Here is a 17,735-nt window from a genome sequence, read left to right on the forward strand (position 1 = left end):
CTCGGCCTCCGCTCCCTGTCCGGCACACAGCGCTGCCAGGCCGGTGTGTTTGGTGGCTACGGCGACTGCGGTGCCCTGGCCTCAGCGTCCCGCCAGGGCTTTAGGGGCACCAAGCAGAGGGGCTGGGCCAGCGGTGGTTCTAGGCCACGTTCCGTTGCCCCGCCAAGACGCTGCCTGGCGCCACGAGCGGAAGCAAACAGAACAGTCCGGCCACGCCCGGTCACCTGTCTGCTGGCTGTGCAGCCAGGGCCACTGGACTGGATCATCCTGACCGGGAGGAAGATGGAGGAGGTGCTGAAGCTGGGCCGCAGGGAGGCGGGCGAGGAGGGGGAGCTGGGTGGGCTGCTGGCTGCCTCGTTGGAGAAGCTGCAGGAGATGGAGTTGGAGCCCGCCAGCCGCTGCTCCTCCTGCCCGTGGGAGCGGCTGCGGGGCAAGTACCCGCTGCTCGGCCCCCAGGCTGAGGCCGCTGACGGCCAGCGCGGCCCCGAGGAGGGGCTGCCCGGCAAGCAGGGTAGGCAGAGAGGGTGAGGGGGAGCCTCCCCGCGCTCGCAGCCCTGCGGCTCACCGCCCCTCTCCCCGCAGGCAGTGGCCGTGAGTCGGGGAGCGTGGGAGATGGCATCCCCGCACCCCAGAAGGTGCTCTTCCCTGCGGAGCGCCTCTCCATGGAGTGGGAGCAGATGTACCCAGTCGGCGCCGGGCTGCACAACGTGGGGAACACCTGCTTCCTCAACGCCGGCCTGCAGTGCCTGACCCACACGCCGCCGCTCGCCAACTACCTGCTCTCCGGGGAGCACAGCCAGACCTGTGAGTGGGGAGGCCCGGCTCGGCGGGCGGCAGGGGAGGAGGAGCGCCCGCCTGTCCTGCTCCCGGCGCCGCGCTCAGCACCTCTGTGCGTGGCTCTGGCCAGGGCCGTGCGGGTGTCGGGATGTGCCTGCTCTGCTCCCTCCTGCCTGTTTCTCCGTCCAGAGGTCATCCTTGTGTCTGGGGAGGCTTTGTGTCAGCTGGGCGTAGGCAGGACTGAGATGGGTCCAAAGGGGTCTGCTGGCTTCCTGGGGGCTGAGCTGGGGGTCCCACACAGCCCCTGCCTGCGGGGAGCACGTGAGGGCAGGGCCCAAGGCTGCGTGCAGGCAGCAGCTGCTGTTGCTGGGGGGCTTTGAAAGGGAGTCCGGCGGGCACCGCTCCCAGCTGTGCCCAAGGGGAGCACGCGGGGCTCACAGCCCTGTGCGTAGGGCTCTGCTGGAGTCTGCCCCTCAGGGCCGAGCGCTGGGCTCCTCCAGCACGTCCCTGTGACCTGTTTTCCATCCACGTAGACAGTGTCTCATCTGGGGGGTTGCGCTGGCTGGTACTGTGACTCGGGCTGCGCCAGCTAGGGTGGCGTGTGCTGGTCCCTGTGCACCCGGGATGCCCCCGAGCTGCACCGGAGCACAGAGCTCCTAGGGAAAACTGAGCGCGGCTGAGCTGTGTTGGACCGGAGGTCCCCCGCCCCCTGTCCTGCCTCCATCTCTCCGGAGTTTGTCCCGATGTCCTGTCTTCTCTCCTGCTGCAGGCCAGCGAAGAGGCTTTTGCATGCTGTGTGTTATGGAGAAGCACACGATCCAGGCTTTTTCCAGCAGCGGCACAGCAATAAAGCCAGTGTCTGTCATCCAGAGCCTCAAGCGTAAGGATGGCTGCCCTTCCCTCCCCTCCCGTCACCGTGCAGGAGCGCGGTGCCTAAGCCGGGAGCAGAACCTTTGAGATCGGGGCAGGTCTTGGCAGGCTGGCTCTTCAGAGGTGACTCACGGAGCCTGCCGGGGGCTGCGTGGAGCTTCCCCCCTGGCCGGCATGAGTCTGTTGTGTGGTTTGGGTTGAGGGGGCTCAGACCCCGAGTCCCTGCCCCGAGGGAGGGTAGGAGGGAGGGCCAGCATCTGTTGTAGCACTTGCTGGGGCTGATTCCTCCCTCTCCTGCAGGGATTGCCCAATACATCCAGTTCGGCACGCAGGGGGACTCGCACTACTTCTTGCGTTGCACCCTTGATGCCATGCAGAAGGCCTGCCTGAATGGCTCTAGCAGGTATGTGGGGCCTCTGACGGCCCACGGCTGCTCTTCTGCGCTGCCCCCTCGCTGGTCCCCTGCGCCCGCGGGAGGGGACGGTGGGGTGAGCGTGTCCCCCACTTGGGACTCCTAGAGGGAGGTGCTGCCTCCAGGGGCCTGCGGTGCATGGCCCCACTCTGCCCCTCTGTGACACAGCTCTGGGCTGTTGTCTGCCTCCTCCCTTCTCCTGACCCCTCTGCCCCAGCACAGCTGCGCTCCTGTCCCCAAATGCTGAGGCTGCTACGGGTTTGGCTGCTGTCCCAGTGGTTGAGGAATGCAGGCGTGCTTGCTAGGGCATCCCCAGCTCTGTGGCTGCGGGAGAGCAGCTTTCCCTTGGGCCCTTTGTCCCGGGCAGCCTGCGTGGCCTCTGTGTGCAGCGCCCAGCTCTGAGCTGCGGCCAGGAGTTTCTGCTCCTTCTAGAGAGAACTGCCACCACCTCCACCACCGCTCCTGGCTGTTACCCCTCCTGCTGCTCTGGTGAGTGCTGCTGAACTCGCTACATCTTCCTCGCTGTCTGTCGGCAGTGTGTTGGAAGAGAAGCTCAGTTTTATGTCAACACAAGCAGCGAGTCTTGTATTTCAGTAGAGCTTATTTTGCAACTCTTGCATGTATTCACAAGGGCTGTCAGGCTCCTGCACTGAGACAGCCAGCACTGCCGAGTCTGCTGGGCCCCCCAGGACAGCCCATACCCACAGCTGGTAAGTGACAGGAACTTCAGAATTTCTTAAATAAAATATTTTCAGATAAACTGAATGGGATTTTTTTTCCCTTTTCCCTCTCCCCACTCCAAAAGGTCACCCCATGAGAGCCACTGCAGTTCACTCCTCAGGCGCCAGACCGGGCTGGGAACGGTAAGTGTTCTACAGAAATGCAGCAGGTGACTACTTGTCACCTGTTAAATGAGGCCGTAACACATCACTTATACAGCAGCTGATTTATAATGGAATACGTATGCGCAGAGAGCTGTGGAAAATACAGGTGGTAATTAATTTTTAAATGGCTTAATTGGACTTGGCTTTAACAAAGGGGTTCTGTGCTTGCAGTAAGATTATTTTACAAAAACCTCTGCTACATGATTGAAAAGAGGACTCTGAACAATGAATATTTTTGAGCAAACCATAATTACATATAAAAACTAAATCTAATAAAGGATCAGGTGGAAAGCCAGCCTTTTGATTGCTGGCTGAACAGGGCTGTAGAAATTGATTTCCCAATAGAAATCGGCCTCTGACATGATTCCTTTAACAACTTAGCCGATACTGATGGAGCAAATGATTGGAAAATTCCACACTGTTATTTTATGAGAACTTGGAATTTCTTCAGTTCACTCATCTCAACTGGCCAAGATGCTTTCTCTCAGTTGGAGAGAACTGTTGGGGGTGAGGATGTGCAAGGCAAGTGTGAGGATCAAGAAACGAGTGTAGTCTCAAATGAACAGAGAGCCCCATGCGCTTCCTCTTCCTCCGGGGGTACCACCACCACCGTTTCCTCCTCAGTTTCCACCTGGGCAGCCTCCAGCGGCTGGGTACACTGTCCCCCCTCCAGAATATCCCCCAGCTCCTGCCAACACGCCATCAGCTTGGGTACCAACAGCACTGCCAAGGGCTCCTGCAAACACCATCCCAGCAACACAGGCACCTCCTTGATAGAATCATCGACTCCTTCAGCCTGGGAAAGGCCTTGAAGATCATGGAGTCCAACCGGTAGCCCAACACTGCCAGGTCCACCACTAAACCCCAAGTCCCTAAGGGCCACATCTACACGTCTTTTAAACACCTTCAGGGATGATGACTCAACCACTTCCTCGGGCAGCCGGTTCCAGTGCCTGACCACCCTTTGGTGAAGAGATTTTTCCTGATATCCAATCTAAACCTCCCCTGGTGCAGCGTAAGGCCGTTTCCTCTCGGTTCCTCCGTGAAGGAGAAGCAGATTGTCTAGAAGGATCAGGAGGAGTTCCACTCCACCTCTCTGTCGTCAGATGCAGTGGATGGTTCAGGAGATCAGCAGTGATGGCAGTTTCATGTGTGGGTTGCCAGCTCAGATACGGCAGCGGTTACAGGTGACGGACAGCAGTTGTTAAGGAACAAGCGTCGCTTTTGCTAAAGCTTCTCTGTAATGACAGCCTTCTCCTCCCGGCAGCCGTGAGGAGGCTAGAAACTGAATAGGTGTGGCTGCTGGATTTCCTGCGTCTCCCTGTTCTGCTTGTAAGCATCGCCTCAAAGCACCGGGGAGGAGATACATGAGAGAAATTGTCTTCATTTCCTCTTTTCTGTATCTCCTGTGGATACACGGAGAGATTTTAACCGGGACTCTCTCTTAGTCATGCTGTCAGGGTCTTTCCTAGAGTAATGGCATGGAGTCGTATGACGAGAGGCGCAGTGTAGAAGCGTTACGATATGATTTTGCTTGAAATGCGATCGCTGTCCTTGGTCAGAGCGAGAGGTATGTGCCAGATTTTGCTGGGACACCTGGCTAGAAGTGTTGATCAAATAGCCCTGTATGTAGGATTGCAGGACAAGTATTTTTCACCCCGTTCCAATCACCACCTAAGTATGAAGCGAAGTAGACTAAGCTGGCCTTTTAGAGTTGAGCTTTACTGTCTCCAGGCCAAATCACGTTTTCTTGGTGTTTGTTACTGCCCTGTAGCCGTTAGGACTTGCTCTTTTTCTATCTTACTGCAACACAACTGATTTGCACTGGATGTAGTTGTGGAGTAGATTAAAATGTGCACGTTCACATACCAGTAGCGGCCAGTATGCACCAGTTTAAATCAGTCAACAGCTATGGTCGTTCATGGGACAGACCATACATACACTGACCCTTCCTGTTTGCTTTTCCACTGACAAAGCAGCAGTTGTGGAGAGGTAAAGAAACCAAACCAAATTTGGGAGGTAAAGAACTGGGGAGAGTGACTGTTTTGAATCAACATCATCTATTTTTTGTGTTGTGTTTTTTTAAGATCCAAATCTCCTCATAGTGCTTCATCTTACTCTTTCAGCTACTCCAATTCAAGATCAAGTTCCTCCCGCACTAACTCCTCCTCTCGATCACTTAGCCATTCCCGTTCCCATTCCTACCTGCGATCACCACCTCATCCAAGAAGAGACAAAGGGAAGAGCCGTAACTCTCGTTCCAGGTCAAGGTCACGTGGCTCTCACCATTCCAGATCAAGGTCACCCCCCTACAGAAGATACCGTTCACGATCGAGGTCCCCAGGGTTTAGAGGTCGGACTCCCACTGAACGGACTGTACCTGAAGGGGGACGAGAGCCGGGGAGCGTTAACAGATACAGAGGTGTTCCACCATATCACAGGAAGGCTTATGAAAGAAGGAGTAGCCATAGAGAAACAGTGTGAATCAGGAGTAGAAACAATATGGAAGAGTAGTATCCAGTTTCATTATTAGTATGTCTTAAATTCCTTAATTTTGCTATAGTCTTACTAATGTTTTGTGGGTTTTGGATGTGTTTTGTAAACCGTTTCAGTTCAGACAAATTAGTAATGTATCTGTAAAGTGTTTTGTAAATGTTAATGGAAATTATTTTGTAGATGTCGATCGCGATTATGTTACTGTGGGGAAGACTGTGTATATGAGAGAACCATTTATTAAAATTTTGAAACGAGTTGGAGTCTTTGGTGAGTTAGTGCATATGAAGACGAAACCATGAGTGGTTGATCTGAACGATAGGGGCTTGAAGGTCCAAATAATCGACAGTCACCCCCTTACACCCTGCTGGTATCTGGACCAGTGTGTCATAAAAACATTTGAGCAAATACTGCTTAAAATAAACCCCAACTCCTTCAATAATTTGAAGATGTCGTTCTGTTACAATTTGTGTGTTGAAAGGACACAGTCACCTGGAACAAAACTGACTGTGGTGCTAACTGTCGTTAAATCACTTAATGTGAAGACGTTAGTAGCGGCGGAACACGCAGTTTGGCCTGCCTACAGCACACGATGCCCAGATTAATACAGAAAAGGGTATTTTGTCTTCCTGAAGGATAATAAAAAGCCTCTAAATGCTTCTGTGTCTGAGGCTGAATTTCAGCAGGAAAAACAATTTTCCAGCTCATAAGTTGTGCGTCCTTTTAGTGGTGCAAAATGAAATGATGATACTAGCATACATCTTTCTCAATTCAGGTACAGTCAGTATCTTCTCCTTCAAATAGTCTGCACCTTAAATACCCGTTTAAAAATGCTGGAGAGCATAAATTGTTCTACGCACAGCTTCCCTTTGAAGAAGGCTGGATGGGTCACACACGTCTGTGTGTAAGGGGCAAACAGAGCCCAGGGTTCTGAGTGCCCCAGAGCGCTCTTTTCCAGGAGGCCGCAGAGGAGACAGCAAACCTCCCTTCAGACAGGACATTGCCGTCTGTGACGGCAGCTTCAGTCCCCACGCTGAGCTCCGCTTCTCTCCGCTGCTCAGAAAGCTTTTCTGCCCGGCTGGAGACGCTGGTCCCGCCCTGCCCCGAACTCCAGAGGGAGAGGGCCCGGGGGGGTGAGACCGGCCCCTCCAGCCCTGAGGGAGAATGCCACACTGTTTGCCAACAGCGCGCTCATCGGGGAGAGTCAGTCAAGCCTAAAAAGCATGATGAGCAGTGGTATTTAGAACCATGTGACTACAGCTTCATCTCCCAAGAGATTTATTTGCCAGAAAACTCAAGGAAACGGCTGGAAGGTCCATACTCGCCTTACAAACCCTTCATTGCATCCCCCCTTTCTTGTTAAGCTAGGGAAAGGAAGGGGGATTTAAGCTGAAAAGGTACTCTAAACTTAGAATTTCCATTAAGAAGGAACTTAAAATCAACCCTAGAACGAAGACGTAAGTTCAGTCGCCTCAACCGCACTTCAGCAGAGGAGAGAGCATTTCCCTTGTGCAGCGAGCCCTCTCGGCCCTGACGGATCTGGGCTTTAGTACAGTCTGCCGCAAGCACATTTTTCTGTGCGTGTCTGTGCCAGATCAAGGCCACAGCAAGGCCCTGGAAGAAGTGTCTTCATGACAGCGATGCCGAGCAGCACCTTGCTGAGGTGCTAGAGCGTGCAGGGCTTTATTCACGGTAGCAGACGTGTTCCAGGCGTAAGGATTCCTGCAGCTGACAGAGCAGGCGGGTGATTGATAAGCTGTCTGACCAGTCGTTGGGTGGGAGGAGCAGCGGGAAATCCCAGACAGCCAGTCAGAGGCAGCATTGCCTCAGGGGAGGGCGGGCACTGCAGCCCAGCAGCCCCGCCAGCTGGCGGCCAATCAGAGCCAGATTACCCCCAGGCAGGCCCAAACCAGAGCGGAGTGACGGCCCAGGGGACCAATCCGAGGCAGGATCCCATCAGCGCAGGGCGGGCACCTCACCTGGGTAGAGTGACAGCTGAGGCCGCCAATCAGAGGTCACCTCCTCAAGGAAGGGCGGGCTCTGCAGCCCAGCAGCCTGAGCACATGGGGGCCAATCAGGGGCAGCATCGCCTCAGAGGAGGAGACGGACAGCCCTCCCAGCCTATGGCAGTGAAGAGCGAGGTGAGCAGAAGGCGGGCTCTGCCGGAGCCAGGCCCAGCGGTGCCATGGCGCAGGTGGGGCCTGCCCCGAGGCTGAGCTGTGCCTGGCCCAGGCCCGGGGCCCCTCTTCATCCCTCCCCGCTGCCCCCCTTTGTCTCCTCTCCCTCTGCCCACCCCCGCGCTCTGGAACCCCCCATCTGCATGGGAGCCCCCGCCGCACACAGAGTCAGTGCCCCGTGGCCCTGCTACCGCACAGCAGCCATGGGCCACCGGGCTTCTCGACGCCATCGCCGCAGGCATCCGACCGGCGGCCACAAGGACGTGACGGTGAGGCTGGTGGGACAGCAGTGGGGTGACGCCTGCCGTGGGGCCACCCGCCATCACCTCACCCACACCCCCTGCCCGCAGGCCGAGCTCTCCCGCAGCAGCCTGCAGTATGGCGAGGAGGGGGAGGAGGTGGCCGCCATCCAGCGTCTGCCCTGAGATGGTGACTGGAGTGGGGAGAGTGAGGTTACGCAGAGAGATAGGTAACAACTGCTGTGATCCATGTGACTATTGATCCTGCGACGGGTGATCACCTGCAGCTGCCTGGATCTTCCCTCCAGCTGCCAGCCAAAGGCAGACGGGTGTGCATTTTTCTGCTGCAGCCTCTCTGCCTCCTTGCCACACATCTGGTGAGCGTTCCTTCCGCAGGAGGCAGCTCTCCCTCTCACGGGCGCTCTCGTGCCTCTGCAGGTCTTCTAGAAGACACTGCAGGGGGTTTTTCTGCTCTGAGAGCCGGCTGCAGTTGCAGGCAGCTGGCCCTGGAACCGCTGCAGGATGTGTGTGGTGAAGAGTCTCCTCTCCAGCTGCAGCTGGTTCTGCAGGTGGCGGATGCAGGTGGGCTGGTAGCCATCCGCCTCCCAGGTGCTGAGGACGTCCTGGAGCTTGCTTTGGGCCTCCCCGCTGCTCCCGCTGCGCCTCGCCGTCTCCTCGGCCAGCTGCCGCTGCAGGTCTTGCGTCTGCTGAAGGGCGGCGGTGCGCTCCCGCCGCAGCAGCTCCTCTTCCTGGCGAAGCTCGGCCTCCTTCCAGCACGGGAGCTTGTGGGCCTCTGCCGCCCGCTGCCACTGGTCCAGCTCCTGCAGCCGCTGCACCTCCTGGGCCTGTCGCTGCTCCCGCTCGGATTGGAGCCGCTCTGCCAGGAGCTGCTGCTCCCTCTCCAAAGCCGCCCCCAGCTCCCGGCTCTTGGCAGCCGAGCAGCGGCGCAGCTCTCTGCAGCAACGTGCTGTAAACTCTGTCCTTCAGTCAGAAAGGTGTCACCATGCGTCATTTGGGAGCGATACTTCATCTCCTACATCGGTATTTTATATCTTTCCCATGGAAACTCTGCTCAGATGCTGCAGCAACCGCTCCGCAGTAGAAAAAGGCATCTCTAGCAGAGCGTCTAACCACGAATCTCCATGAAGACTACATAAAAGCCACCTACGGTTTGGACAGTTAGAACTCTAGTATTATTCCTGTTTTGTTTTTTTTTTTTTAAGGATAGACAGTGAGCATCCCTTCATTTTCTGTGGAGACTGGGACGTACGTGGCTCTGGGGAGAAAGGGTCGGGCTGGGCAGCGTCACACGGTCAGGGAACGGGAGCTCCAGGGTCTGGTGCTGCCACAGACCCTTTCTGACCCTTCCCCAACCCGCTCCGTGCCTGGGATTCCTCAGCCGAGAAAGCAGAGAAAGTGTCCCTGTCCCCTTGGCCTCCGTGTCCCGCCATCTTGTTCCGAAGGCGCTGTCTGTCCCTGCTGTCGCCATGGCGGTGTTTGGGCCACCCCTGTCCCCGCCCCGTCGGCCCTGTTGCCCGGGGAACAAGGGCAACAGCCCGGCTGGCAGCTGCGATCCCGTGTGCGTGTGTGTGTCCCCCTGTGTCCCCTGGCAGTGGGCGAGGTGAGGGATGCTGGGGTTCTGGGGGGAGGGCGGCTGCGTCCCCTCCCTGGCCCAAGTTGGGAGGGTGGCTTTCGGTGCCCCCAGGCTGCTCGGGCTGAGGAGGAGGGGCTGGGGAGCGGGGCTGGGCAGAGACCCGGGGCTGTGGGCGAGCTCGGGGAGGGCTGGCACCCCCTGCCCCACACAGCGGTGCTGGGGCATCCCCTTTGCGAGAGCGGGGAGAGAGGCTGGGCTGCAGAGTCAGCTCTGACCCCGCGTCTGGCTGCTGGCTGCCGCCCTGGAGATCCATTCCTCGTCCTTTGCTTTCTGCTCTCCCTTCCAAAGTCGCTGGCTGCGTGGGAGCTCTGATGCATGGCCAGCCACAACGAAATGTGCTCCAGGTGCCAGGAAAAGAGCAAGAAAAAAGGGAGAGTTGATGCAAGCGGCAAAGGCAGGAGAGCAGAGGTCAAATGCTGGGAGAGGCAGTTGGGAAAAGGGAAAACAGTCCTGCAAATGCTTCAGGCGGGAGCCACGGTGGTAAATGAGAGCGTGTGGAGCTGTGGGATCTCCAGCGGACTCCTGGAAAGGAGCTTGGTCCGCCTCACTGTCAGCTGAGAGCCGAAGTTTATTCCAAGAAATAACAGAGAAGTATGACGCCAGGCTCCTATCAATTATCTCAGCTATGGTGGAGGTTTGCATTAAACTGCAGGATGACAGTACCAAAGTGATGGAGGACAGCGGGACTGGAATAAAAGGTGCCGGGTGGGGCTTCCTGGGCACCAAGGCCTGGTTTAGAAAGCACTCAGCCACTCAGCAGTGGGCTGGAGGGGCAAGAGGCTGGTCCTGGGAATTCTGCTCCTGGCCTGGCTTCCTTGAGATGCTGTCGACAAGGTGATTGCCGCTGAGCAGGCCCTGGTGCGCGTTTGTGGCACGTGGAACTGCACCCGCAGCAAAAGGCTGGTTTGGCTCTGTGTCGGCTCAGGGAATGTTTGTTCTGGGGTTTTACTTCTCTGGGCCTTAACTCTGCCGCTTAACTCTGATCTAGTAACGAAATGGCAGGCGGTGCTTGTGCTCTCCACGTATGAAGCGCGCCACAGCCTGGACAGACAGGTGTGTCCTTTGGGTCTGCTGTGAACGGGAATTTGGATTTTAAAAGTCCCACTGTTGCCCCTTCCAGGTGATCGGAGACATGGCCACTGGCAAGCTCCCTCCACTGGCGGCTGATGGATCCCGGAGCACGGAGGTAGCACCTCGCACTGCGAAGCCGGAGCGAGAGGCAGAGGAGCCTGTCCCTGTAAGTACCTGCTGCGGCCAGGCAGGAGCCGTTGAGGCTGGAAACTCCCCCTGCATCCCTCCTCTGCCTTCCCCTCCTGTTGTCCAGCAGCACTGGGAAGCCAGATGCCGCCTCCCCATCTCTGCTGCCGTGCTGCTGGTGCTCATTACAAAGAGATGACTAAACCTTGGAGCCGTTCCTTTCCCCGTCAGCCTTGGCACAACGCTGCTGTTCTGCCTTCCTCTGACTCGCCCAGCGGTGACATCTCCACACGCCCACTGGTTGTGAGCGTTGCGCAGGGATGGAGTTAGGGGATTTCTCAGAACTCCTGCCCGCTCCCTTCAAGGGTCACTGGCTCCATCCAGCAAAGCCAAAGAGGAAACCGCTGCCCGAAGCGCAGAAATCCCCACACAGGTCCCATCACATCATGAAGGAGCAGCTAATGGGACAGAGCCGCTTGCTTGGAGCGTGTGTATTCCAGGCTGTGTCATTAATTGACTGGTGTTAAGTACTTCAGCAGGTAGCTGAGGGGACGTCCAGGACTATCTGAGAGGCCGTGACCACAAATTGTAGATTGGTGGCCCTTGAACAAGAAAAGCCTTTCTGAGCCAAGGTGTTTCTGTAGCTCTTGCTGGTGTTTTGCGTTTCAGCTGACTCCCGCTGCCTTCCTGAAGGAGATGTCTCTCACCAGCAAGCAGAGGCTGGCCAGCACTCGGGAGATGAGGCGGCTCCGCACTATCGAGCTTCCAGACATGAGCGAAACCTCCCATCAAAAGGTAGCCTTTTCCTGCCCTTTCCTTGCTGTTTGACGTGCCATGTGAAGAGGGTGCGTGCTCGTGACAGGCTTGCCTCCAGCTTCTCTCAGTGCCTCGGTGACTGGGTCCTGTTGTCCTTTCAAACTGGTGGTGGGGCTGGAGTTCCTTCTGCCTTCTGCCGGAGGAAAGGCAGAACATTTTTCCCCGGCGAGACGTTGGTGTCCTGATCTGCGCTAAGCCAATAAAAATACCTCTGCTGAAGTTGGGGGGGTTTGCTGGAGTTTAGCTACCATTGCTAAAGCACGATACTGGGAGCAAGCTGGGGCAGGCCACGGGCTTGCCATTTTCCGTCCTCCCTCTGAAATAGCCACCTCTTGCTTTGGTGTAGCCACTGGCAACTGCCTGGGGTCGTGACTCCCTCAGCGGTGGCAGCATTGGCCTTTGTAGGCTGCAGGCAATGACTCCAGATTTCACAAAACCAACTGCATGAATGCTTTGGGTTGGACCAGCACGTGGGACCCTTCGGGGCTGTGAGATTTGCAGGCTGCAGGATCCTGAGAGATACAGGGGAATCCCCCGGCAGTGGAGTGGACGTGCTCTGTCTGGACCAATGTTTACTGAGGCGTGTGTTTAAAACTGCTTTTCTTCCAGGACTGCTCAGGATAGCACACAGTCCGGTTGGGTGGATGGCTGAGGTGGCTGTTGAGCAGAAAATTGCCAGCAAGAGACCTGTCACGGGTTGGTTAGGGATTGCACTAGACAGCGCAGGAGGTTGGGAGCGCATCAGACAAGCACAGAAGTGCTGGGCAGTGTGCTGCGGCTGCTGGCTTCAGCACGACGGTGATTTCTGTGGAGGAGCAGGAGATCTGCCTGTGTCCTTAGAGTGGGAACAGGGCAGCTGGAAGAGGGGAGACACAGCAGGGAGGAATTTTCTCAAAGGAATGCCTCTGCTCTGTGAACATCTGCGGTTTGTGCGTATTTCCAGGCATGCTTCTGCAGTGGCATTAAATACAACGGCTGTAATAGAATACAAGAGAGCATCCATGTAAAGCTCATGGGAACAGGAGATGCCAAGTCCAATCTTACGGCAGTTGTGCAGTAACGCTGCGGAAAGAGCTGAACCGTATCACCAGTCAGCATTCCCCTCACTTGTATTTCCCCACTAGTGTGATCCTTTCTTTTTGCCCTTCCCTCCAGGGTTCTGTCCCCTTCCTGGTTTCTCGGCTCTGTATCAAAAGGAGATCTTTGAGGCCATGTGGGACCTGGTCGCTGGGTCCCAGAGTGAAGATCATCCCCAAATGGTCTCCCATGGAGTCTCCTGTAAATTCTTGGGTTCCACTGCTCCATGAGCGCTCATGGCTCTTTCAGTAAGTGCTCTGGAGCTGTGTGACTACATTAGCACAGGGCTCTGCTGGAGGTAAGCACTGCCTTGCGTTTTTGAGAAGGAAACCTCTTGGAGAAACGCCTACTGATAGAGATTCTTAGCTGGAGCCTGCGTAAGGTGGTCCAGAAGCTTCTGATGACCTCAGAACACGGGTGGGTGAGCTACTGTTTCCCTGGAGTGAGCTGGACAGAGGTACTCACCAAGAGACCGTACTTGGCTGAAGATCAATGTTGGATTCTCATTTGTGAATCCTCCTGCCAGCAGCTGACCCTCTCCCTGCTGTCTGTCTTGTATCTCCAGTTCTCAGCAGTTGACCTGGACCAGAGCTTGTTCCAGCCCTTCCCGTCCGAGGTGGTATTTCAGAGCTATGTCCCCCGCGAGGTCTACGAGGTGCCGCTGGTTCTGAGGAACACCGACAAGGTAAGTGCTGAGCTGCGGAGGTTTAACCTGTGCTGAAAGAGGAGAGCAGCGTGATTCCCGTGGTACATAGCACAGCGAGTTGTCTGCTGCAGCACAGCACCTCCAGGCTGAAATGCCTCGCCGCCTTTGTTTTGCAAGATGGTGGAAATCTTCCCGTGCTGGGGATTCTCCCCCTGATTTTGGCCATGCAATGGTGGTGTCTCACCCAAAGGAGCTTTTCTAGTCAGCATCCTTCCCCTGGGAAGCCCTGGGTTGATGGCAGTGTTGAGGGCTGTGCAGTTCTTATCTGCTCTCCTGCTTTCCTTGGCGTGTGCACCACGTCCCGGGGGCTCCCTGGTTAATCTTGGTTTCTGGCAGGGCACCGCTGCCTCCACAGCCTGTTTAGCTGCCTCTGTGCAGCTCACTGTCAAAGCACAGGGGTTGTCTGCTCCACTTTATGCCGGAATAAATGGCATTAGCACTCCAGGAAAGTTGTTGGAAAGAGCAGTGGAAACAGCCTGATTGAGCAGAAGCAGTGGGAGCCCTTCAGGCGCCACTTTAGGCTCCTGCTCAGCTTAATTGTGTTCTGCTCAGGTTTTTCTAAGGGAGCATGGCTCTCTGCTTTCCTTTTGGAGGACCTCAGCACATCCAGAGTAATGTGGTCCTGAAGGTCTCCACCTTTACTTGAAAAAAATTGTGATCCTTTTGAGATTTCCCAAGAAAGCTCAGAAGGCAAAAGCTGAGAAACATCAGCAGTTTTGTTCCGCTGTGCAGTGGCAAATTGAGACCTTTTGAGTTTTGGCAGGGGAAGCGCTTGCTCAAATGAGGCGTGTGCCAAGAGCAAGGTGGTGGGAGAAGACAGGAGAGAGGAAAGGAGCTGAGTTAGAAAGTGCTCTGAGAGAGAAGATTGCACACACAAGGTTTCTCTTGATACGTAACAGTAAGTGTGCTGGAAGCAGAGAAAGGTTGGGAAAAGAAAGGTGTAACTGAAGGTACTGTTCCGTAATGAAGAGTGAGATGTATGCATGAGAGGAGGGCAGGACGGGAAGGTGGAAGTGTGCACAAGAGCAGGTGAATTAACCCTCTCTCCAAATCTGCCTGTTGGGGAAAACAAAGAGGTGGAAAAGAAAAAAAAAGAAAACTGTCAGGGCATATTGCAGGTGGAGGAACAGCAAGAGAAGTCAAAGGGCATCCGGAGAGACCAGGTTTTGGCAAGGACATGGCTGAAGGAAGGCCCTTTGGCAAGGAAGGGTGCAGGTGTGGTCCCTCCGTTACTGCTGGAGAGCACTGTGCCATTCCTGGTCTGGCGTTTAGCTTGGGAATATAGGAAAGACGCAGCGTGGATGCCCAAGCCCAGGGGAAACCATTCGTGCAGCCCAGACTGATTTTGAACACTTTTTGCTGTAGGTATCCTCTTTCCTGCTTAAAATGTGCCTCAGCTTCTCTTTTCCTACTGCTGTCCTTTTGCTCTTCTTCAGCTGCTCCCTGGGATTTGTCCTGTAAAGGAGAGGCAATGTGTGAACCGTTGATTTTTTCCTGAATGAATTCGTTTTGAAGCTAGTAAGACCTGACCTGTTGGACAGCACTGGTGTGAAAACAAGATCAGCTCTAAGGAAAATCCCTGTCGTATTTAAGTACACAAAGATAGAGATGACAGTCCCAGGAGAGGTTATATTCTAATTCTGTTGGCTTTTGGTAATGTCCTGGCGAAAATCAGGGTTGCACTCCATCTCCAAACTTTCTCACCAGTTTCCCAGACTCCTCTGAGTCACACTGAGGCTTGTCTGCTCCGTCAAAATCCAGGGAACAGCAGACTCTATTCCAAACAGAGGCTCTGCAATCATTCAGAGACACCAGTGCTCAGGTAGATTCTTATTGCTCTTACCTGTGTGCTATAAAATTGCTTTTCTGCCTTCAGGCTGCTCCTCCCCACTCTCAGAGATGTGCTGGGTGACTTCTGCTGCAGGTCTCAGCCCTGTGTGCTCATCGGCCAGGGGACTTGGGGACCCAAACGTTTGTCTGCAGCGTGATCTTGGCTCCTGGCCCTTGCTGCCCCAGGGCATTTCTGGGAGCAGAGAGCATTTGGAGAGTTCAGGACTGCCTTGGCCATGGGTTATCAGGCTCGGGCGGGTGGCCCAGGCTGAACTTCCGTTTTGCCCAGCCTTGTGTGGGCTGGTTGTTTATCAGTGACGCTGCCTGTCAGCCCAAAGTTCAGACTTTCTCAGAGATGTGGTGCCCAGGGGCTGATATCTGTGTGCTAGAAGATGCCTGTTTGCTGTGTCCGTGCCGGTGGTGTCCCAGAGGGCAGAACCTTGCAGCAGGGTGCCTGCAGGGCCTCCTGGGTGTGGGGAGGAATCTCCAGAAATGTGGCTTGCCTGTGCTGGCAGCTGCCTGGCTGCAATCAGCAGGCAGCGAGAGCCTCCGGGGAGCTGAGACTGGCTTTTCATCCTGAAACCAGACTGTGAGTCAGTGCTGGCAGACAAGGCCTTTGAAGGCCATAATTGATGGGCACAGCCTGAGGGCTCGTCTGGCTTTCCATCGTTTTGGTGAGCTGACTGCTCTCGTCTGCTGCACCAGCCTTTCCTTGCAGAGGATGGTGCTTCTCCCTTGCCTCTCTACAGCCCGCTTTACATTCTCTTAGCCGTCTCCTTGTTCCTGGGGCTGTCTCTTTGTTTTCCTGCGTTCCTCCTTTTGCTCTTCTTCAGCTTGCTTTTCTTCCCAGTAATGTCTGTGGTCTCCTTCTCTTGCTGGTCTGCCTGCATGACTCTGTAGCACCGCAGCTTGACTGCCCCGCTCCAACCCGGTATGTTAGGAGTGAATGTCCCCCTTGCCGTGGTGTCACAAATGCCACTTTGCCTTCAGAGAATGCATTCTGCCTCTAGAGGCGTGACTGCGTGGATGCGTGCAGGCAGAAGCAAGCAGGTCCCCTGGGCTTGTTGAATATGTGGATGGCTTGATCCAGGTATTGTACCTCCATACTGCTGGTGTCTTACCTGCTTGGCCCTTCTTTGGCAGCAGGACATTGCCCTACTGCCTCTGGCCTAGAGCTGTTTTGCCCAGGCCAAATGGATTCAAGTCCACCCTTGTGAGTTATGTGCGCATACCTCCAGAGCTAGAAGTGCCTTGGAAAGCTGGTTAAGGAAGGATGTCACCAGGGCATGGCCAAGTCTCTTCTCCTCATGTTTCCACCAGTGGCAAAATCACCTTTTCATGTCTCTGCTGCAGGTTCCTCGGCTAGTGAAGGTCATCTTGGAGAGCTCACCTTACTTCAAGTTGATAGGTCCCAATGCTGCGTGCCGTAAGGTAGCACCTGGCCTGCTTTCGACTTTCCGCATCTGTTTCACCCCTGAGGAGAACAAGGTGAGAGTGGAGGTCCCAAGAGGTTGGTGCCTTCACTGAAAGGTGAACGTGCAGGGCTGGATTCAGAACAGGGCATCTGGTATGGATTTTGAGGAATGTTCCTGGTTTCGGTGGGTTGCACTGGCTCTAGAGCGGGGGGACACTCTTTCCTCATGGGGAAGATGCTGCTTTCCTAGCCTGGAGGCTCTTGCATGCTTCAGACTGGTTTTATCCTTCAGCGCTGGAACACTGAATGTCATGTCTGTGGTCTTCAGGGATGAGAGCGTCTACTGTCTGCGGTGGGGCGGCCTCTCAAGGCGTTGGTTTCTAGTATCTGTCCATTGCTGCATCACGATGGGTTTGCTCCACTCAGGATAAACACAAAAGTCTGTTGAACAGCGACCTGTTATTTGGAGGACGCGAAGTGAGCCTGATCAGAGTGAGGACCGCCGCCTTTGAAACCTGGAGTCACCTTAACGTGTCTCATGTTGGACAGAGCAGTGAGACAGCTGAATGACGATGCTTTTTCATACGCTCTGTTTTCAAGCCCTGCAGGTGTGCTGTCACGGAGGATACTTGCCCACCTGCAATCCAGCTGCGAGTCCAGGGGAGAGGGAGCGCTGTGCGGGTGGCAGGGAGCCAGCCTGGCACAGGCACACTGAGCTCTGGGTGTCCAGATGCTCTAATGCTGTGGGAAGGGGTGGGGAATACACACGTCCCCCACACCCACCCGAGAGTAAAACAATGAGTGAGTCCAGCATGTGAAGCGTTTCACCAAAGACTGACTGTTGGTCGTGCACATGGTGAAGTCCTTTTGAAAATGTCCCCAAGCATCCCCTGCCAGGCTTCAACGAGGTGGCTGCGTTGCTGGGATTGGAGTTGGTGCTGTGGCACAGCCGGGTTCGTAGTGGTGCCTTTATCAGTCTGCAGTGCTGATGGAGGCGGATTCTCACTACGGCTGTCACCCCTCACATGAAACGACTCTGTTTTGCTGCTTCAGAATCCAAGTATCAGATAATTTTGTCCGGTGCTGCAGGTGAATCCGTGGGGTTGTTTGTGCTTTGCAAGGGAACAGCCCTGTCCAAGTCGTGCCACTGGTATGAAAGGTCATGAACGTAGAAAGTGCTATTCCATTC

At 55.4% G+C, this 17,735-nt stretch overlaps 2 protein-coding genes across 2 annotated transcripts in view; both read left to right on the forward strand.

Annotated features, from left to right (window-relative positions):
* Positions 1 to 282: 282 nt before the first annotated feature.
* LOC104481655 (ubiquitin carboxyl-terminal hydrolase 36-like) lies at positions 283 to 3,778 on the forward strand. Its single transcript, XM_086769216.1, has 6 exons — positions 283 to 511; positions 583 to 804; positions 1,547 to 1,657; positions 1,948 to 2,050; positions 2,865 to 2,922; positions 3,617 to 3,778. Exons 1-6 carry the CDS (start codon positions 283 to 285, stop codon positions 3,776 to 3,778), a joined length of 885 nt encoding a protein of 294 aa, XP_086625342.1.
* Positions 3,779 to 10,131: 6,353 nt separating this feature from the next.
* LOC147596912 (axonemal central pair apparatus protein HYDIN-like) overlaps positions 10,132 to 17,735 on the forward strand; it is a 33,525-nt gene continuing 25,921 nt past the window's right edge. The window contains exons 1-6 of the mRNA XM_086769217.1: positions 10,132 to 10,204; positions 10,495 to 10,559; positions 10,627 to 10,743; positions 11,373 to 11,498; positions 13,162 to 13,281; positions 16,486 to 16,620. Coding sequence (XP_086625343.1) covers positions 10,132 to 10,204; positions 10,495 to 10,559; positions 10,627 to 10,743; positions 11,373 to 11,498; positions 13,162 to 13,281; positions 16,486 to 16,620 — 636 coding nt within the window. The remainder of the gene's footprint in view (positions 10,205 to 10,494; positions 10,560 to 10,626; positions 10,744 to 11,372; positions 11,499 to 13,161; positions 13,282 to 16,485; positions 16,621 to 17,735) is intronic.

Source organism: Chlamydotis macqueenii, chromosome 32 (assembly GCF_036417535.1).
Source record: "Chlamydotis macqueenii isolate bChlMac1 chromosome 32, bChlMac1.mat, whole genome shotgun sequence".
NCBI classification, from domain to species: Eukaryota; Metazoa; Chordata; class Aves; order Otidiformes; family Otididae; genus Chlamydotis; species Chlamydotis macqueenii.